Source organism: Panicum hallii, chromosome 9 (assembly GCF_002211085.1).
Source record: "Panicum hallii strain FIL2 chromosome 9, PHallii_v3.1, whole genome shotgun sequence".
Classification (NCBI taxonomy): Eukaryota; Viridiplantae; Streptophyta; class Magnoliopsida; order Poales; family Poaceae; genus Panicum; species Panicum hallii.
In genome coordinates, this window is record NC_038050.1 from 57,636,691 (window position 1) to 57,656,973 (window position 20,283).

The 20,283-nt window shown below is 45.4% G+C and overlaps 4 protein-coding genes across 4 annotated transcripts; 2 read left to right on the plus strand and 2 right to left on the minus strand.

The window, feature by feature from the left end:
- Positions 1 to 350: 350 nt before the first annotated feature.
- On the minus strand, positions 351 to 5,048 carry LOC112873203. Its single transcript, XM_025936219.1, has 7 exons — positions 4,532 to 5,048; positions 4,072 to 4,421; positions 3,484 to 3,495; positions 2,346 to 2,586; positions 2,016 to 2,081; positions 1,091 to 1,447; positions 351 to 970 (listed from the first exon to the last, which is right to left on the minus strand). The coding sequence occupies exons 1-7, from the start codon at positions 4,853 to 4,855 to the stop codon at positions 578 to 580; spliced, it is 1,743 nt and encodes a 580-aa protein (XP_025792004.1). The 5' UTR covers positions 4,856 to 5,048; the 3' UTR covers positions 351 to 577.
- A 2,111-nt stretch (positions 5,049 to 7,159) lies between these two features.
- LOC112873204 lies at positions 7,160 to 10,771 on the minus strand. Its single transcript, XM_025936220.1, has 5 exons — positions 10,372 to 10,771; positions 9,879 to 10,266; positions 8,972 to 8,979; positions 7,871 to 8,224; positions 7,160 to 7,738 (listed from the first exon to the last, which is right to left on the minus strand). The coding sequence occupies exons 1-5, from the start codon at positions 10,702 to 10,704 to the stop codon at positions 7,343 to 7,345; spliced, it is 1,479 nt and encodes a 492-aa protein (XP_025792005.1). The 5' UTR covers positions 10,705 to 10,771; the 3' UTR covers positions 7,160 to 7,342.
- Positions 10,772 to 13,560: 2,789 nt separating this feature from the next.
- LOC112875410 (glutathione S-transferase U17-like) lies at positions 13,561 to 14,628 on the plus strand. Its single transcript, XM_025939250.1, has 2 exons — positions 13,561 to 13,983; positions 14,112 to 14,628. Exons 1-2 carry the CDS (start codon positions 13,660 to 13,662, stop codon positions 14,487 to 14,489), a joined length of 702 nt encoding a protein of 233 aa, XP_025795035.1. The 5' UTR covers positions 13,561 to 13,659; the 3' UTR covers positions 14,490 to 14,628.
- Positions 14,629 to 16,304: 1,676 nt separating this feature from the next.
- LOC112875408 (probable glutathione S-transferase GSTU6) lies at positions 16,305 to 17,513 on the plus strand. The gene is made up of 2 exons (XM_025939249.1): positions 16,305 to 16,739; positions 16,909 to 17,513. Exons 1-2 carry the CDS (start codon positions 16,398 to 16,400, stop codon positions 17,287 to 17,289), a joined length of 723 nt encoding a protein of 240 aa, XP_025795034.1. The 5' UTR covers positions 16,305 to 16,397; the 3' UTR covers positions 17,290 to 17,513.
- Positions 17,514 to 20,283: the final 2,770 nt, after the last annotated feature.

Consider the following 20,283-nt stretch of genomic DNA (forward strand, 5'->3'; position numbering starts at 1 on the left):
TTTACAATTCAAGATTCATACTCTCGTAGGAGCTCTCTACGATATCATATAGTTCACGCTCCTCACGCTACCGACTAGTGGGTCCACTTTGGACCGAACATGCGCGGGTTGGGTCGGGCTCGACGCTTGTCTCCGTTGTCCAGTATCGGCGGGTCGCTTGCTTCACTTGTTGGGCTTCGGCCTTGATGTGGGCTGGTAACAAGGACATGACTACATAAGCTAGGGGGACAGATTATATAAGCTGGCTTATAAGTTGGAGTATTTGTTACCCACATGAGCTTATAAAAGCTGGAATGTAAAAAACAAACATGCCGTGCATACTAAGGACGAAATCGTCCATAAGAGAGGAATGATTGTAAAAGGCACACGCATGAAACCACTTTGTACTATAATGTAACAATTATCCGAAACAAATGTTACACAAAAATACCTGTCTAACTACTCACGAGACATCCACGGCAACACTGATTGCACACAAGACCTCCATAGAAACTGACCAACACGGCACCACACTGCCTTATTTTCCAATCGAACATAAGCCGAAAGCAAGAGTGGCGGCGGAGCTCAAGAAGTCCCTTCAGTTGCCGGCTGCACCGGTGGCGGCGGCCGCCGCCGCTTGACGGGCCTGCAACATCTTGCCGAACTCGACCAGCCTGCTCACGTCGGGCATGACCGGCTCGACGGCTTCCAGCGACCAGAAGCACTCCGCCCACGCCGCCAGGAGCGGAGTCCGTTCGGGGTCGAAGGAGTTGACGCCCTGGAGCTCCAGGTGTGCCCGCACCCATCCGAGCAGGCCGCCGAGCACGACGTCGACGTACCCGGCGCTGTCGCCGCCGAAGAATGGCTTCCCCTTGCCGCAGTCCCTCAGGGCTCCCTCCATGGTCTCCACCGTGGCGAGAGACTGCTTCATTCCCTCGGCCTTCTCCTCCTCCGTCTTGCCCCTCGACGCCTGGTTCCAAGCGGCCAGCATCTGCACGTACGGCCACAGCAAGCGAACACGATCGATCGGTCTCAAAGAAACCATCTTGCAGGCAGCCAAGGCGCTTGATGCGATCGATTGGAAGTAGTCTCAAGGTGATGCGTCGCGTACCTTGTCGTCGATGTAGGCAGCCCAGAAGCGAGCGATGGCGCGGTCGTAGGGGTCGGCGGGGAGGAGGGACGGGCCGGCGCCGGCGAAGGCCTCGTCGATGTACTGCAGGATCACCGACGACTCGCAGACGGGCTTCCCGCCGTGGATGAGCACGGGCACCGCCTTGTGCACGGGGTTGGACTTGAGGAGGAGCTCGCTCTTGTTCCCGAGGTCCTCCTCGACGTACTCGTAGCTCAGGCCCTTGAGGCAGAGCGCGAGCTTCACCCGCAGCACGAACGGGCTCGCCCACATGCCCAGCAGCTTCAGGTCGTCGCCTCCGGCCATTGCTGGTGCCTCGAGGTCTCCGCTGCCAAGATTCTAGCTTGTGTTTTGATTGGATTATTCTTGGTGACCTTGGAGGGGAAGTGCCCGGCCGTCCATATAGAGTCAGGCCCAGATGACTACATCACATACACTGGCAGCACATCATCCTCTGCTCAGGTGACAACTTTTCTGTTTGATTTGATATGTGACGTTGCGTCCCACGTTCATTTTTCTGATTATTGGAACTTTCGAGATGGGCTTTACTTGGACAAGGATCCAGGGAGCACAATCCATGGCGGCAATCAATTTTATTTTTGGGTCTCATGAGGTCACTTCTGACGACGCGGAAATTTGCCACGGGTTCCAACTTCCAACTTCAAAGAGGCATTATTACGTCATCGTCGACGTCGACGTCGACGTATTTCTTGGCAGTGTATACGAACTGCGGCACAAGTCAGATGATGCATTGTTTTCTTTTTTTTGCTAGATAATGTTACTGCATTATATTTCCACAAGACCACCGCCTCTACCCTGTTCTTTTCTACTTGTGTCATGAAAAAAGACATCACGGTAAGGTCTTTTCTCTCTCTGAATGGCCAGTTGACATTCAGAAGGTGCTTACCTCAAATTCTTTTTGATCAATGGTTGGAGGTGGTGAACTCTTTCCCTTTTGAGGATGTGAAAGACTCTGTGGTGTGGAAATGGGAAAAAATGGGAGATTTACAACCAAATCTGTTTATGATCACCTCACAAAGAGTGATTCTGGAAATAAATAACTACAGACATATTGGGAAAGCAAAAATTCCATACATGATAAAGATTTTCACCTGGTTGCTGGAACAAAATGTCATCCTGACCAAAGATAACATGGTGAGGAGGAAATGGGTGGGTGGCCCCAAATGTTACTTTTGCTTTCAAAATGAATCTGTGGAGCATCTATTGCAATATACACCAATTTAATAGCTGGATAGTAATATGGTTGCCTGGGGGCGATCAAGTTTATACTTTTGGCCTGCCCGCAGTCGTCCCTCCGCCGCGACCACGGCTGCTTGCCTGCCCGGCTCCCCGCCGTCGTTGGCGCGATGGCGCCGTTGCCCGTCGGGGAGCCAAGAGCGACGAGCAAGTCCGCATCTCCGCGAAGATGGCGCTTCGCCGTTGCACCGAGCGCCGCCGCCGAGTCGCGTTCCTCCGATCTGATTTATTGGAAACAAAACGTCAGCGCGCAAATAAACTTGAAACAAAACGTTGCTACGAGGATTGAAACATCAAACGCAGCTGGAGGGCTTGAGGCCTTCCTTACCCCTGTGGCCTGCGGCCTGGCTACATGGGCTGACAAAGGGGTACTAACTTTTTCTTTTGTTGGGGGTGGCCATGGCCCCTGCCAGTCCTACCTTAGTTCCGCCACTGTTTCTCGCCTTCTCACCACTCTATCTCCTTCATTCTTAGACTTGGGCGGCGGGAAGGGTGCCAATTCCGTGGACTGCAGCCACGGGAGTGTACAACGCCGTGCAATCAGGAGCAGTGGGCGACGGCAGACATCGCCCAATGCTTTTTTTTTCAACACTTGTGTGTTATAAAGTTTTTTTTTTGTGTTCAAATCTCATTTAATTTTTTATGTTCCAATTTTTTGCCCATCCTTTGTTTCTTGAAACATTTCTCAAACTTTTATTTTCAAATTTTGTGTCCAAGTTTTCTTCTCCATTTTTATTTTTTCCAATTTTCTATCAGTTTCCCATTTGTTATTTTAATTTTTTTTGCAATCATTGTATATAGATTTTTCTATATAATTTTTGTTTCATATTTTTTTATACATAGGTTGGCATTAATTTTATTATAAAAGTTTGTTGTAAATTTTGTTTATATAAATTTATCTATATAACTTTGTTATATAAATTCATACATAATTTATTGTATTGGGGTCTAGGGTCCATGAAGTTTTGGGTTTAGAGATTGTATAGATAATAAATAACGAAAAAGAAAAGATGAGTTTGGACAAAAGGACACGCCATAAATGGGATTTGTGAAATCAACCTGCAGTAGGAATGTAAGTGGGTACCCAATAGTAATTTTTGGATCAGCTAATTAATTACGATGGCACGCCACTTTAGTTCATTTTATTAACTTTATGGGTCGGTCCAATGAGCCAATATATATATAATTTGCATCACTATGTAGCAGACTCCCAACGGGTGCCCGCTAATTAGCAGGGCCCTATTTGCCAAGGGGCTATCGACGGGATTTGGCACGCCGGCATGTTGGTGCTGAACCTACTTTTTGCTTCTCATGTATCTTCATCACGGTTTTACTTCTCTCTCACCTGATGTATGTAAAAGAGAGCCTCTACCTCCATTGACTCCTAAAATTAAAATGGAAGCGTTACCTTCCTCGGGTGGTATAATTTGATGGTATCTCTAGGTAAATCCCAAAGACATGAGGCAAATTCAGATATTATTATCTCATCAGACATGTTGATGGTTTGAAAGAAAACTAATAGTGCATACAATGATTCATCAAGGAAACCGCCGACGATATAATTAGGATGAGAAAAGGTATTAAAAAAAACTCGTTTTTTCCTGTACGCGCAAAGACAAATTATTTTTTTTACTCTAACAGGAATCACAAAATGTAAACACCCAACGCCCAGGCCCTCAGCAACTTCAATTGCCTTGGCTGTTTACTAGGCCTGCCTCATCTTGCTGGCCGCAACCAGCCTCTCCAAGTCCGGCATGACAGCTTTGGCCGCGTCCAACGAGCCGAAGTGCTCCAGCCACGCTGCCAGGAGCGGGGTCTTGCCGACATCGAACTGCTTCGAGCCCGTAGAGCGATCGATCAGGCGCAGCCATGGGACGAAGCCTCCGAGCACGACGTCGAGGTAGCCGACGCTATCACCTCCGAAGAATGGTCTCCCCTTGGAGCACTCCTTCAGCGCCTCCTCGAGGTCCTCCGCAGCGGCAGACGATTGCCTCCTCCCCTCCGCCCTTTCCTCGTCCGTCTTCCCCTTGCTCGTCATCAGAAACGAGCTCAGCAGCTGCTCTTGCACAGGTCATCACTACAAATTACTCACTTTCTTCTAAAAGTGTTAAACTTGTTGTCAGTGAAAACCACAGGACATGGGATTTTACGCGATGACTTTTGTACCTTGTCGTCGATGTAAGCAGCCCAGAAGCGAGCCCTGGCACGGTCGTAGGGGTCAGCGGGGAGGAGGGAGGGGCCGTTGCCACCATAAACCTCGTCGAGGTACTGCAGGATGATCTGGGTCTCGCAGATGGGCTTGCCGTTGTGGATGAGCACGGGCACCTTCTTGTGCACCGGGTTGGACCTGAGGAGGAGCTCGCTCTTGTTCTTCAGGTCCTCCTCGACGTACTGGTAGCTCAGACCCTTGAAGCTGAGAGCAAGTCTCACTCGCAGAACGAACGGGCTCCCCCAAAAGCCAAGCAGCGTCAGCTCATCCCCTCCAGCCATTGCTGGTGCCTCAAGGTCTCTGCTAAGATTTTAGCCTGTGTTTTTGTGCAATTCTTGGTGCCCGAGGAGGGGAGACGCGGACTGGAGTTAGGACCAAATGACTACAAAAGCAGAGCATCCTCGACAGAGATGGCAGAGGACGACTCTTTTGTTTGACTCCGGTTGCTTGCACATCACATTAATTCATTTTTCTCATTTAGTTTTTCTCAGTTTGCACAATACGACAATGGAACTATCTACAGATCTTTTACGTGGACATGAATCCAAGAAATGAAGGAAAGCGTGATCATTATCCCATGCCGGTAAATCTCAGCCTTTCAGCTCCTGAGTTGGTTTTGAAAATCCAAGACGAGGGTAAATTACGGTCGTTGGCTGCATTCTCCGGTCTGCAGCAGTTATTCCCGTGCTCTGCGGTTCTGGCTCTCCCTCCAGCGCCGGACACCAGGTCGCCAAATCATCAAGATGTAATTATTTAACATGTTTTCTTGTTCACCCGGGTTGCAGCTGCTCGCTATCGTGACTACTTGACGTCCCGCTCTTTGTAACAAACTTCTTTGTACCCTTTTAATAAAAAACGTGCTTATGCAGGGTCACGAAAAATTATTATCCCGTACCGGCAGCGGCAATAATCTGTTGGTGATAGAGAAGTTTCCAACCGGCTCCAAGAGACACAACTGTCATTGTCCACTCATTTCTTTGTCAGCATGTATGAATGAAGTGCCGCACAAGTCATTTGACTAAATCAATTCTACCGTATTTCCACGAAAGCTTCGTGGATAGTACAAACAGTGACAATGACTCATCTTTCACCATGGATTAGTCGTGTCACCAACATGTTCGCAGTTCGCTCGACCACATATTAACTTGAAAGCAGGGGCATCATCCAAACAAACTCTAATAGCTGCATCCACTAATCATCCTAAAATAATTGCATTATATAAAGCTTCATGAATGTGTATGACTTTGCAGAATGATCAATCACATGCAATAGTCATGTGATATTGGTTCAATCACGAAACCAACAATTATCTAGAAGATAATTCTGCTTGCATTGCACAAATGAATGCAGGTTATATAAAGAGTAATATTACAAAAACATATTGCTCCTAAATTATTCTATCCTCATGAGCTACAGAAAAATGGAGAGATAGAAATCTTGCAAACTAAGTCACGTGATAATCTTGCAGATTTATTTACTAAGTCCTTACCTATATCATTATTCCAAAAATATATTTTTAGAATTGGTACGAGACGACTTAAAGATTTTAAAATATCAGGGGGAGTAAACATTTGATAAAACATGTTTATAATCTTCTGATTATAAAATTGCACTCTTTTCCTAATGAGTTTTTCCTATCAAAGTTTTCTCATACATAGGGTTTTAATGAGGCAATATGCTATCAAGTAATCATATATGTCATATCAATATTTTCTCCTATTTTCCCAAAAGAGTTTTAAAGGAGTTTTTCCTATGACATATTCATACATCTCCTTATTTTCCCGCAGGGTTTTCAAGGAGTTATTCTATTGTTTCCAAGACCACAAGAACAAATTGATCAAAGGGAAGTGTTATGAAGAAATTAGAATTAGTGATCAAGTAATTAGTTAATTAGTGATTAATGACATCACTAGTTGCTTACGTTTCACGAAAGGGCTAACCCGAAGGTTGTGTGTCCCTTTAGCTTTTGGCCCCTTGGACATGTATATAAACAGTTCCTCCATCAATGGAATATACAAGTTACTTTCATTCTCTTTCACTTTTCACTCCAACACTGTCTACACATCTTTTACGTGGACATGAATCCAAGAAATGAAGGAAAGCATGATCATTATCCCATGCCGGCAGCTGCAATAATCTGTCCTGGTGACAGAGAAGTAAAACCGGCTCCAAGAGACACAACTGTCAATGTCGACTCGTTTCTTTGTCAGCGTGTATGAATGAAATGCCGCACAAGTCATTTGACTAAATCAATTCTACTGTATTTCCACGAAAGATTCGCGGATGGTACAAACAGTAACATCAACTCATCTTTCACCATGGGCAATTCGTGTTGGTGTCACCAACATGTTGGGTCGACCACATATTAACTCGGAAGCAGGGGCATCATGTTAGACGGAATCGAGGAGAAGCTTCCTGGTTCGCGCCCAGACCAGAATCAACTGTCTCCTCCTCTAGTTATCAAAAAAATAAAATAACTGCCTCCTCCTCTGCTTGCTAAAAAAACACCTGCTCAGATTTGCTGACACGGTTGGATGTGCAATGAGAAACGGGCACCTATCGATGAAATGTCAATCAGATTGCTCTTTGCAAAACCCCGCAAACTGAAAAGGAACATACCGATTCACTTTGGCAAAGCTTTATTCTAATTCGATGCTGGGACCAACTTTTATTTATTTTGCACGCCAGGAAGGTAACATCATAGCTGTTCTTTCATTCTGAGAGGATGTAACAGCAAAGCTGAGTCCAAGCTAATGCTCAAATGGGCTTCAGCCACTTCGATTACCTTGCACCACGGCGGCAGCCGCATCAGCTTGGGCTTGCCTCCTCTTGGAGAGCTCGACCAGCTTCTCCACGTCCGGCATGACCGCCTTGGTCTCGTTCAGTGAGCTGAAGCGCTTCAGCCACGCCGCCAGGAGCGGGGTCTTGTCGGCGTCAAAATGCTTCAAGCCAGACAACCTGTCTCTCGCGAGCACCCATGCGACGAAGCCTCCCAGCGCTGTGTCGACGAAGCCGACGTTGTCGCCGCCGAAGAAGGGTTTCCCCTCAGAGCACTCCTTCAGTGCTCCCTCCAAGGTCTCTGCCGCGGCAAACAACTGCTTCCTCCCCTCTGCCTTCTCCTCCTCCGTCTTGCCCATGATCATCATCATGAACGAGCTGAAAAGCTGCAAATGCACAAATCACACACACCCAAATCTTTCTTTTTCTCATTTCCTTCTATCTTGAAATAAGTAGGTAGAGTACAAAATGCATCAGTGTGAATACGAAACAGGGGATTTTTACGTGGTGGCGTGTACCTTATCGTCAATGTAGGCAGCCCAAAAGCGAGCAACAGCACGGTCGTAGGGGTCGGTGGGGAGGAGGGAAGGGCCGGCAGCGCCATAGACCTCGTCGATGTACTGCACGATGATCTGCGACTCGCAGATGGGCTTCCCGTTGTGTATGAGCACGGGTACCTTCTTGTGGATCGGGTTGGACTTGAGAAGGAGCTCGCTCTTGTTTCCGAAGATCTCCTCCTCGACGTACTCATACCTCAGGCCTTTGAAGCTGAGCGCAAGTCTCGCTCGCAGGACGAACGGGCTCGCCCACATGCCGAGCAGCTTCAGCTCGCCTTCTCCGGTCATTTTCAGCTTTGCGTACAGAGCTTTCAACTATTTTTTGCTTGTGTTTTCGCTGGCTCTTGGTAGGAACGAGGAGGGTTAGTGTGTATATGGTGGTGTGCCTTGGTTGAGGTGTTGTCTTCTTCCTTTATTTTTTTACAAAAAAAATTTTAGGAAGAAGAGGCATGGGATAATCAATGCTGGTTGAATCCTAAAATGTAAAGTAGCGCAATCGCACATGGCTATGTTGGGAGGATAAATCATGGGTTTCTGCACAAAACCATTTACCAAGGGAAACCAGTTTGACATGCTAGCCGCTGTTGACCATACGTTCCAGCTTTGACCATATTTTTTTTACAAATACTTGCTTCAACTGGGACAATAAGTCGTTTATGGTTCCTGTCAATCATATGTTTCTAATTATGACCTGCGCATAGTTTGTTCTTTTTTCTCTCGAGGTGATTCTTATCTGTTCAAGTTGTCTTTGATGTATCATGTGTGTATGATTCTTGTTGAAGTTGCAGGTGATGTGTTAAGTGCTAGTCTGTCCAATATACACGAATGCGCATGCAAATCATCCGCTTTTCTTGCCTAAATATTCACCATAATCACACACAAATACATGCCAACTAGGATATAGATATGGTCTAAATTTGACTAGTAATAATATCTAAAGATTATATTATGAGAGTATTTTTTATAATTAATCTGTTAACATCAATCTTACCTTATCAATCTATTAGTTGCTATATGGTTGATGGTAAAATAGTTGAAACTTTTGTATTCTAGTCTATCAACCTGCGCTCCTGCACAGCAAGAGCGCAAGCTTTAGTTACTAAATACTTTGTACATTTTTTCATCCATGTTTCTAATTTTCTTTCCTTTTGCATCGCACCTCTATATGTGTTTGACAAGTATTAATTGAACCCTTAGTTTGAGCGGTGTTAAATATGAAAACTAGTGTTCCCATTGCTTCCACCATACATAAGCATACATGATTTGTATCTTGACATACATTATGCATATATATCTTTAAGTTAGTATTTTCCATATTAACAGTAGCAGATATAGGTAATTTAGAATCATATATTTGTGTATTTCAGGATTTTTTTAATAATGACAGCATAGGTAACTTAAATTCAGATCTAGAAGTTAATAATCATTGATGTGACTAATTTAAAAGCAAATATAAGGATTATTATAACTTATTATTATAATGGCATAGGTGAATAATTTAGATAAATATTAAGGATTTACTATAGATTATTTTTCATAGTGACCGGTGCTGATAATTTAGATATAAATTTAGGAAATTACTTTATATTATTTTAATAATAATAGAGGTGGGTAATTGTTTACAAAATATAATAAATTCAATTGCTATTCTGATTAGAAGTATCAGATTTCTGATTTTTATGAGAAGTTTTAGAATTTATCTTTTTATCTAGTACGTCGAGTGAGAATGAACGTGGAGGTTTAAAAATAAACCTCAATTAATAATAGTAGGATTGCACAAATAGGCACTTGATAGATCACCTGCAAATTCAGCAAGAATTATATACCCATGATACATCAAACACAACGTGAACAACAATCAACTCCAGGGAACAAAAATAACAAACCATACGCAGCAGAGCATCCAACTCTGTTTATTTTGCACACCAAACTCTATCTAAAGTGGGCTTCAACCGCTTCAATTAATTGCCTTGCGCCGCGGCGGCAGCCGCGGCCGCAGCTGCTTGGGCTTGCCTCGTCATCCTGGCGAACTCGACTAGCTTCTCAATGTCCGGCATGACCGCCTTGGCCGCATCCAGCGCGCCGAAGCACTCGAGCCACGCCGCCAAGAGCGGGGTCTTGGCAGCGTCGAACACCTTCAGTCCATACAGCTTCTCGACGGCGTGCACCCAGGCGACAAATCCTCCAAGCGCGACGTCGACGTACCCGACGCTGTCGCCTCCGAAGAAGGCCTTCCCCTGGGAGCACTCCCGCAGGGCTCCCTCCAGGGTCGCCGCCACGGCAAACGACTGTCTCGTCCCCTCCGCCTTCTCCTCGTCCGTCTTACCTCTGAACACCATCATCCACGAACTGAAGAGCTGCACACGAACATTCAGACACATCGATGCAACAAATCAGTCAGTCAGAATTGGAACCTGCAATTATTTTGATTATTGTTTCAAGTAGGGTGATACACTATGTACCTTCTCGTCAATGTAGGCGGCCCAGAAACGAGCAACGGCGCGTTCATGGGGGTCGGAAGGGAGGAGGGAGGGGCCGACGCCGGCGAACGCCTCGTCGAGGTACTGAACGATGATCATGGACTCGCACACGGGCTTGCCGTCGTGGATGAGCACGGGCACCTTCTTGTGCACGGGGTTGGACTTGAGGAGGAGCTCGCTCTTGTTGTTGTGGAGGTCCTTCTCCTCGAGGTACTCGTAGCTCAAGCCTTTGAAGCTGAGCGCAAGCTTCACACGCAGAGCGAACGGGCTCGCGAACGCGCCAAGTAGATTCAGGTTGTCGCTTTGGCCGGCCATTTCTCAAGCACTGTTAATTCTACTGTGAAGGACTGGACCTTGAGGTTTGATGAGTTCCTGTGTTTATCCTTGCTCTTGGGGAGGAAGGGAGGCAGGGAGGGACGGTATATATAGATCGAGTTTGACATGTACTAATGTCGAAAGGATCATCCATCCATGATGCTCTCAAGATTTGTGGCCAATGCCCCATGTACTGATCCTTACGTGCAGACAGATAGCCCTTACGACCAATGTTTGGATGGCGATGTAAAAATACTAGACTCACGTTTGAAGTTTGACTCGACCCGTTTGTTTGTGTAGACAATTTGGTTTTATGTGAGAAGGCTTGTCGTACAAGCAAACATTATCAGAACCCGTCCCGTGCATTGCCCTCTTCTACATTCACAGATGTATTTACTTTGACTTCGGAATTCCCATGAAACTCAGCATGCTAAAGAACAATTAATATCCTATGATCTGAGGTCGCGGTGAACGCAGTGATAGCGTTGCAAAATATTTGCACATGAGTGACCTGATCAGTGACGCAGAGTGCCTGATGAACATTTACCAGACGCCATGTACAGTTATAAGTCCGTACTATATGTGAGGTGTCCTGCGTTCCTCTAGTGCAAGAAATCGATGTTTGTGTTGTGAACAGCAAGGATACAGTGAAATAAGCTTGTGCTTCCGATCATTTGTCCGCTTGTTTCAGTGAAACATTCGGAGCACTCTTCCTCTTCTCGAAGAACAACTGAATTGCATCTCCTTTCTTGTTTTACAAGCAGAACCAACACCACCACGTCAACTGCTCGAGCGAGGGCAGGCTCATCTCTTGAGTCCACAATCATGATCCAGTACATAGACAAGGCAGGCGCCGTAAGTGGACTATTACTGCTTGCTGACCAGCTATGCAGGGGTGATCGGAATTCTTGACTGTCAATGATTATTTTAGAAGCGTACTTAGCATAACTCAGCAAGTAGGGCTCCTTTAATGGAATCAGTCCAGCCGGGTTCAACTTCTTGACTCGACATGGAGTGCTTGTATTTTCCTTGATTCATTTTAGAAACTAATTGATGTTATTCTTTCAATGTTAGGTGATGTATCCGGCGACAGCAAGGCGATCTCAAAATGTACAAGCTCAAGGGGTATGTTGCCTACCCATATTATAGGATAAGTGTGCGCGTGTATGTACATAAGGGCAGGATTGCCACGTGTACACAAATGGGTGAGTGCATGTATATGAACGTCCAGATCTGTATGTCTTTCAAAAAAAATAATTATTTTAGAAAATAAAAGAAAATTGAAGCTGAAACCACATAGAAACTACAAAGTGGAGTAGATTATTTTTATAGTAAATTATAGATTGTTTTAGCATTGTCCAAAGTCAAATTTGTCTAACTTTAACAAGATTTATAAAAAAATATATTAACATCTATAATATCAAATGAATACATTATGAAAATTTGTTTGATGGTTTATCCATAGAGACTAGTTACATGTTGTAATATTTGTGCATTTTTATATATTTGGTTCAAACAAAGAAATTTGACTTAGGTCAAAACTAAAATAACTTATAGTTTGGAAGGGAGGAAATATTTTGTATATTAATCATTAAATAACTAGGTAATTTAGAATAATATTTTGGTGAACTTTATGATTTTTATGATGACATGTTAGATAATTTAGATTCAGATTTAGAGTAGCTTTAGATTATTTTTAATAATGCCAGATGTAGGCACTTGATATGCAAATTTAGGACGTTATTATGTCATTTTTATAATGGTATAGGTTGACAATTCAGATGAAAGTTATGGGTTACTTTTGATTATTTTTATAATAGTATATTTGAGTAATTTAGATATAGATTTAGGGACTTGGTAGAGGCGGGTAACTTTTTTAAAACATAACAAAACCAATGGTTATGAACTTTTTAGAAAACATGATAAATCCAATATCTATGATGAATGGTTTTTAAAACATAACAAAACCTATGGTTATGTACAAGACCATAGGGGTAGGTTGCCTACAGATTGATGGTGGATATTTCTCATTTCTTGAGAAGTTTTAGTATTCATCTTTTTTCTAGCACACCTTGTGAGAATTGACATGGACATTCAAGTTCATTACTAAGAAAAGTGTTCCCCTTAATTATATTCGAAGTCTAGATAATCCTATAAACCACTTTTTTCAATTTACTCATAGAACTATGCCAATAGGTCTAATTTTTGTCTTCTTTTTCTCCATGTCTAAGTGGAGTTTTAAGTTAAAATTTGATAGGGTGATAGTGAACATCGTAACCTATGTTAAAAAGAATATACTATAAAATTTTTGTCATTACTTTTTGTAAAATTATATATCCTAAGGATTAATTATTTTTATATGTCCTGGCCTATCAAAATAATGATGAAAAAAATCATAACATATTTTTCTAACACATGTTATGATGGAACGACCCATCAAAATAACTTAAAACTTCACTTGTCCATGGGGGAACATAAAAGACAAATCTTGTTAGAGGTAAAATGGACCAATTGGCATAGTTGTATGAGTAAATAAACCCCAAAAAGTAGTTTAATTAAGAGGTTATCCGGACTTGGACGTTTTTTAGGGGAGTAAGCTGTTGGTTAAGCTTTCTCTTGCACATTCAAATCAGCCACATGAGATCCAACACATGGCATCGATGACGAAAGGCATCACCTCAAAAATGCAAGTCCAGGGCCAGCGCACCCATAAGGTACGACCAGACGCTGGAAAAGGCAGCAGCTGGCCGGAACATGACGCACGCGAGGACGTCTACAAAGCTTGGAGAGAAAAGAGATACGAGAGCACGCGATTTTATATATCCATATATATACCAGCAGCAGCAGCCGTATACCTCCTCAGATCAGTAGTGAACTAGTGATCAGTCCCAAATTAAGCCGCAGTACTGCCAACAGTCTCACCTTAGCCACAGTACTCCAACTACTCCAACAACAATGTCAGAGGCGTCGGCCGTGCGTGTGATCGGCCTATGGGCGAGCCCGTTCGTGATCCGCGTCCTGATCGCGCTGAAGCTCAAGGGCGTCGAGTACGAGTTCGTGGAGGAGGTGGTGGGCAAGAAGAGCGAGCTGCTGCTCAGGTCCAACCCCGTGCACAAGAAGATCCCCGTCCTCCTCCACCACGGCAAGCCCATCTCCGAGTCCCTCGTCATCGTCCAGTACGTCGACGAGGCATGGTCCTCCGCCGCGCCGGCCATACTCCCGGCCGACCCGTACACCCGCGCCATCCATCGGTTCTGGGCACAGTACATCGACGACAAGGTGAAGCAAAACTGCAAGACTAACTGTGACTTTTCATTCTCTGAACAATTCTGATCAGTTTTCAGCAGCAATGTTAATGATGGTGTGAGGCTAATTAATTGCGTGCCTCCCTGGTGGTTGACACACAGCTCCCTCCGGCGATCCGCACGCTCAAGGGAACGGACGACGGCGACGAGGAGCAAGCGGCGGGGCAGCTGTCCGCCGCCTTGCAGCTGGTGGAGGCGGCCTTCGTGGAGCTCAGCCAGGGGAAGAGCTACTTCGGCGGCGACGCCGTCGGGTACCTGGACATCGCCCTGGTGTCGCACGTCGGGTGGGTGAAGGCGGTCGAGAAGATCGCCGGGGTCGCGCTCCTTGACGAAGCCAAGGTCCCGAACCTGGCGGCGTGGGCTGGCCGGCTCTGCGCGCACGCGGCGGTGGCGGACGCGATCCCTGACGCAGACAAGTTGGTGGAGTTCAGCGTCAAGTACGGGTCGTTTTCGAAGCCTATTAACAGTGGTGCCAAGTGAGCGAAAGCGGTCTGATCTGGTCGCTTAACAGTCGTGACCTTCAGTGCACGTGTGCCAGTGTCTATCAATAAGATGGTTCTGTATTCTTCTAATCATGCTCTTATTGTACTGTTCCATAATAAAAAGGGTGGTGCCTGAATTTTAGCATTTTCTCAAGGGATCGATGATGGCCGTCCGATCCAAAATGTGTCAGTTCATAGTGCACCTTGGCCGCCCCACCCTCGACAACCGTCTCCATGTGCCACGATGCGCAAGTTCCTCTCCTACTGACCCTCCTCGCAAACCCAGCTCTACCGTGGCTGTCGACGAGCTCCCCGCCCCTTCACCGGCCCACCGGCTGTCCGTCAGATTGTTACCATGCCCACGGTCGGCAACCGCCCCCACCTCTGATTTCCGCCACCCCAACCTGCTCCCCATAGCCCTACCTCTAAGCCCGAGAATCAATGAAGTCATGCTGGAATTGCACAAAGCTAACTCTCGTCCACTAACCTCACGTGTTCACCCTTTTTCTCAACGTCGCGAAGTCTTGTTGGATTGTTCGATTTCAGGCGACTGAAGTACAGGACACATGTAACAAAAAGGTGCTAGGTTTTACGCAAGTAGTCCATCGTATACTTGTCCCTGGGTTAGCAATTTTCAAACATATAAATATTTTAGAAGAGGTACAAGTATTAGAAATTCATGGTAAATTTAGGGGGCACAATGTTGCTTAAATTTCCTCTCACTTGCTCATTTTTTTTATTCCTAACACAATACTCATATATATGCTATATATATACGTTATCTTATTTAGTTGTGATGAAATTCGTTTAACAATTACTATATATGCTTATTGTTTCCCTCCTTTCGATCACACCTCTTGTGCGTGGTCAACAAGTGCCTGAGATGTTAAATTTCCTCTATCAAAGAACTATGAATGACCAGAACCGTACCTACAAATTGGAGGCCCCGGTGCAACAAACAGTGGGGCCCCCTAAAATTTGAGAATGTGACGCAATCAAAGCATAGTTTCACTTAGTTATATTAAAATATATTATCTCTTATGAGATATTTAATTTTAAGATAGTAAAAGTAGTACCCAAGCAATAAAGTGGTCTCACGTTCTATTGAAAAGCGACATCTTTCCAAACGATATTGATGAAATTGTTGAAATATTTTTTATAAATCTATTAATATATGTCACTAATTAAATTCTTAAAAAAATATCTAAAATGTTAATTCAATAAGTCATAAAGATAATTTTTGAAAAATAATTGTTTGATTAATTTTTGAGACAATTTTATTTTAATGACTTTTTAAAAATCAGAAAAGTTATGCGAACATGGGTTTTGAAAAATGAGAAAATATAAGAAAAAACAGAAAAGATAAAAATGAGGGGGAGAAAAAGAAAAACAGCGGCTGTCGACGGGATCCTGAGTTCCTGACCATCGCAAGGGCTCCACTGCTAGCACTGCCTCCATGAGCGGTGAGCCGCGGGACCAACCACTCACCATGATATATGTCTCGGAACTCGGAAGATCCCGCGCAAGCAATCAGATTAACTAAGTCGCCTCCGAATGATGTAAGCGAGTACATCAACGGGTGACGCTAGTGCAGCACAAAATGAATTTTCTATGTACTCTCTTCTCTGTGGCCTACTGCTGATTATAGCCGCCAGTGGCCTAGATCTTCAAGACTTCAACCATTCAGTGACGCCAGCAACGACGTCAAGAAGAAGCAGAATCAGAAACGGTTGTTCAATAAAGAAGGGAAAAACTTGCACCTCCCGCAGATCATCGACAGACTTCTCTCTACAAATACGTAGCCACACAACGCTCAAACGAACTCGCAAAAAATCCACAGTCCCACGACACCAATCTGATCGTCTCGGCAGGGAGAGATCAACAATCACCTGGAGGAGCAGAGAAAATGGCGTCGAGCGGCGAAGAGCAGGCGGCGGCGGTGCGCGTGATCGGCGGGTGGGCGAGCCACTACGCCATCCGCGCGTACGTGGCGCTGAGGCTCAAGGGCGTCGAGTACGAGTCCCTGCAGGAGGTGGTCGGCAACAAGAGCGAGCTGCTGCTCAGGTCCAACCCGGTGCACAAGAAGATCCCCGTGCTCCTCCACCGCGGCAAGCCCGTCGCCGAGTCCATGATCATACTCCAGTACATCGACGAGGTCTGGGCGTCCGACGGGGCGCCGGCCATCCTTCCGGCGGATCCGTACGCCCGTGCTGTCGAGCGGTTTTGGGCACAGTACGTGGATGATAAGGTACCGTAACGCGTGCCTAAAGTTACATGACTGGTGAATTTTTTTCAGAATATTCAGAGATGATCTTTTTTTTACAAAAAAAATAGCTGCCACGTGATGACTTGATGAGTAATGGGTAATGGATTTATTAAAACCGAAAATTCAATGGATTCTATCTTTTTATTTGTAGATTGCCCCTGCATCCGTAGTCTTGAGAGGAGTGACCAACGGAGACAAAGACGAAGCTGCAGCGCAGGTGTCTACTGCGCTACAGCATTTGGAGGCGGCCTTCGGGAAGTGCAGCCAAGGGAGGAGCTACTTTGGCGGCGACGACATCGGCTTCCTTGACATCATTCTCGGATCATACTTGGGCTGGCTCAAGGCAGTGGAGATGATCGCTGGAGTTAAGATCCTTGACGGGTCCAAGCTCCCCGAGCTGACAGCATGGGCGGAGCGATTCTGTGCTCACCACGCCGTCAGAGACGTCATGCCTGAAACGGACAGGCTCGTGCAGTTCAACACATACCTCATTGGTGTGTTGAAAGCTAAAGCTTCCGGTAACAATAAGTGAAAGGGTACGCGAATAGGCATGGAGTGTGGTGGTGAGGCTAAGGATGGGGCCAAAAATAGCGGGGTTCCATCCTCCGTAGGCCTCTAATGAGAGTTGGATTGGAGTCTGTTCTGATAAAAACAGATATAAGAAATGGGCCTCTACAAATATTTCCGGTCTGGCCTCTACAAATATTTTTCTGATGTTTGTAACTTGAATTTCAGCATGCTTCATAAATGTATAGCTTTTACATCCAGACCGGAATGGAGAACATTTCCATATGAAAACTGCAGGTTTCATCTAGATCTCTGGCTGCATAGTTAAAATTCTTTATCATTTGAAGTTGCTTAGATGCCCAATAGTTAACCAAAGTTTTAGACAACAAGAATTAAAAGGATAAAAAAAACTCTCAATCGCATAGGCAATAAAGTATATAAGTAAGATGGTAAGAATTGATCACGTGAGGGGAACTGATTGATATACATACCCTTAGATCGTAGGTTCGGCCACACACACACACAATGCATGCCCATGGCACTGAGAAGCCGAGTATGCCACCATGGAGCGACGCACGAGCCGTGAAGCAGCCTCCTTGTCGCAGAAACTCCGAGACCTGCCTTCCCGAGTGACGCAGGTGAGCACATCAAGCAAGTTGAAAGTGCAGCCCGAAAGACCGAATATTTTACAGTAAGCTGCTAACTTTTGGTTGGCCTACTCTGCTTCGTTGAGGCGCCCGGCCTTCCAATCAACTAACTCCTGAAAACTCAACAGTCAACATACTCACACCTCTTCAGTGACGCCATCCACCATATCAAGTTTAGAAGAAAAAAAGACGCAGGAAGCTCAAAGAAGCAAGTATAGAAGGGCGCTTCTATATGACTTGCGAAAGACAGTTAAGCAATATAACTTTAAAGTCCATTAGGCTCAGATTAGAGATCTAACTAGATTCAACATTTTTTGAAAAATAGTTCAACATTTAAAAAGAATATATTCAACATTTTATAGAAACTCAGTGCAACAATTTTTGAAAAAATATTACATTTAACATTTTTTACAAGCTATCTTAGCATTTTGACATAATAGATTGAACATTTATCAAACCTAAATCAACATTTTCTACAAAATGGAGGTGGCTTCTTCTCCGACAACGGCGGCTGCGGCGGGCGGCGAAGGTAGCTGAGGGCGGGGCGACAGTGGCGGAGGCCGGTGCAGCACCAGCCGCGGCGACGGGACGCACAACCCAGCAGCAGCTGTGGCAGCGGCGCGAGCGGACGCAACGGGGGCAGCCGCTGTGGCGGAGCACGGCATAGGCACCGGGGTCCGAGGGTGGCGGCGGCAAGCAGCCATGGCGGAGGCGGCGGGCGCACGGTGGTGGAGGCACGTGAGGACGGCAGGGAATCGGATGGATAGGAGTAATTAATCTCAAGCAGTGGAAGGTAAAATCTTCCGGAAGAGAAGATATATATAGGATGCACGAGTATAGAAAAGACAAAAGATCGGCCCGTCACATTAAAAGGCCGAAATGAGAGAACCGGGCGTAGCACACGTACACATCGATAAAGTATGGGCCTCCAAAGGGCCTGCCATCCTTCCGGTCGAACCATAAGCGCGGGCCATCAAGCGGTTTTGGGCCCAGTATGTGGATAGCAAGGTATTTGTCCTGTCCTCTTTTATTTCCTTTGACTTCGAACTTCTTATATCCTAAGGTCCCATTGTTGCATAAAATTGAAATCTAAACAGGAAACACATGAATTTCCTTGCAGATTGCCCCAGCGTTCCTTATCCTGAGAGGGCTCACCGTTCACCAAGGACGATGCAGAAGCCCAAGTGTGCACTGCCCTGCAGCATCTTGAGGAGGCCCTTCCTGAAGTGCGGCCAAGGAAGCGCTACATCGGCTTCCTCGGCCTCGTCTTGGCTCACACCTTGGCTGGTTCAAGGCGGTGGAGAACGTAGCCGTTAACAAGGTGGTCCTCGACGAAGCCAAGTACCCCGAAATCATGGCGTGGGCGGACAGGGCCTGCGCTCACCACGCTGTGAAAGACGTCATGCCTGAAACGGACAGGCTCGTGGAGTCCAGTGCCAATTCTGCTGCGGCAGTGTGTTATGGTTTACAACTGTATTGTACCGCAGAATAATCAAGTTGTTTTGTGTTTTTTCTTCGGGGGTGCTTTTCTTTTGGAATCAAGGGATATAGACACCCATGTGTTATAAGAAACCGGCCTGCATATTGATTGAGAGGCAAGATAAAATCCATGTGCCTCCATCATCAATCATCATGCATGTATGTGTTCCGGCCGGTAAACATATGGTTTGTTTGTTTGTTCATGTATGCAAATGATCTGTGAGCTTCAAGCATCTCAGAGTGTTTGTTCATTAATATGAAGAGATATCCCACCGCCTAACAACCTTGCCATTTCATATTCAGGATGTTGCATCAGTAGTAAATTTAGCAGTAATAAACTATACCAGCAATGCATACCAGGGTCTCTAAACAGAATCTTGGCGTTTTAAGGTCTCCAACAGTTGATGTTTCAGCTATCACTACTAGAAAAAACGGTCATCTAACAATGTCTCAATGCAATTGGTGGTGCTATCACAAATAAGTCATCCGTGCCGGCTAGTAATAGGTGCCAGCACGGATAATTCCTCTATAAGTGTTATTCGCCCGCACGGATAAATTTTTATTTGAAATTATTTAGACATCCAAATAGTTTAATAGAATTTTAGACAACAAAAGTCAAAAGAAACAAAACTCTCCATTGCATCATCCATTACCTAGTTCTAAAGGTCGGAGCGGACCCCGACCCCCGCATCATCTCCTCTGAGGCGATACGGGGGCAACGCCACCGCCACCCCCGAGGCCAACGCAGACGCCTTGCTGGCCACCGTCGCCAGCCCCGCCGGCGGCAGCGGCTCTCCTCCCTCTCCTGCTCTTTTTCCTCCTTTTCCTCATCCTTTTTCCTCCTTTTCCTCATCCAGGCTTTCTTCCTCCCCCATCTCTTGCTCCTCAGATCT

What these genes read in the sequence shown, in the direction of transcription:
- LOC112873203 (XM_025936219.1), bottom strand. Translation starts at nt 4,855, where the DNA reads ATGGCTGGAGGGGATGAGCTGACGCTGCTTGGCTTTTGGGGGAGCCCG. An exon ending in ACTATCCAGCTATTAAATTG is followed by an intron (nt 2,082 to 2,345) that starts GTGTATATTGCA and finishes TCCACACCACAG; the next exon opens with AGTCTTTCACATCCTCAAAA. An exon ending in TTGATCAAAAAGAATTTGAG is followed by an intron (nt 1,448 to 2,015) that starts GTAAGCACCTTC and finishes AACACAAGCTAG; the next exon opens with AATCTTGGCAGCGGAGACCT.
- LOC112873204 (XM_025936220.1), bottom strand. Translation starts at nt 10,704, where the DNA reads ATGGCCGGCCAAAGCGACAACCTGAATCTACTTGGCGCGTTCGCGAGC. An exon ending in CCGCCTACATTGACGAGAAG is followed by an intron (nt 10,267 to 10,371) that starts GTACATAGTGTA and finishes GTTCGTGTGCAG; the next exon opens with CTCTTCAGTTCGTGGATGAT. An exon ending in CTGCCTACATTGACGATAAG is followed by an intron (nt 7,739 to 7,870) that starts GTACACGCCACC and finishes GTGCATTTGCAG; the next exon opens with CTTTTCAGCTCGTTCATGAT.
- LOC112875410 (XM_025939250.1), top strand. Translation starts at nt 13,660, where the DNA reads ATGTCAGAGGCGTCGGCCGTGCGTGTGATCGGCCTATGGGCGAGCCCG. An exon ending in CACAGTACATCGACGACAAG is followed by an intron (nt 13,984 to 14,111) that starts GTGAAGCAAAAC and finishes GTTGACACACAG; the next exon opens with CTCCCTCCGGCGATCCGCAC.
- LOC112875408 (XM_025939249.1), top strand. Translation starts at nt 16,398, where the DNA reads ATGGCGTCGAGCGGCGAAGAGCAGGCGGCGGCGGTGCGCGTGATCGGC. An exon ending in CACAGTACGTGGATGATAAG is followed by an intron (nt 16,740 to 16,908) that starts GTACCGTAACGC and finishes TTTTATTTGTAG; the next exon opens with ATTGCCCCTGCATCCGTAGT.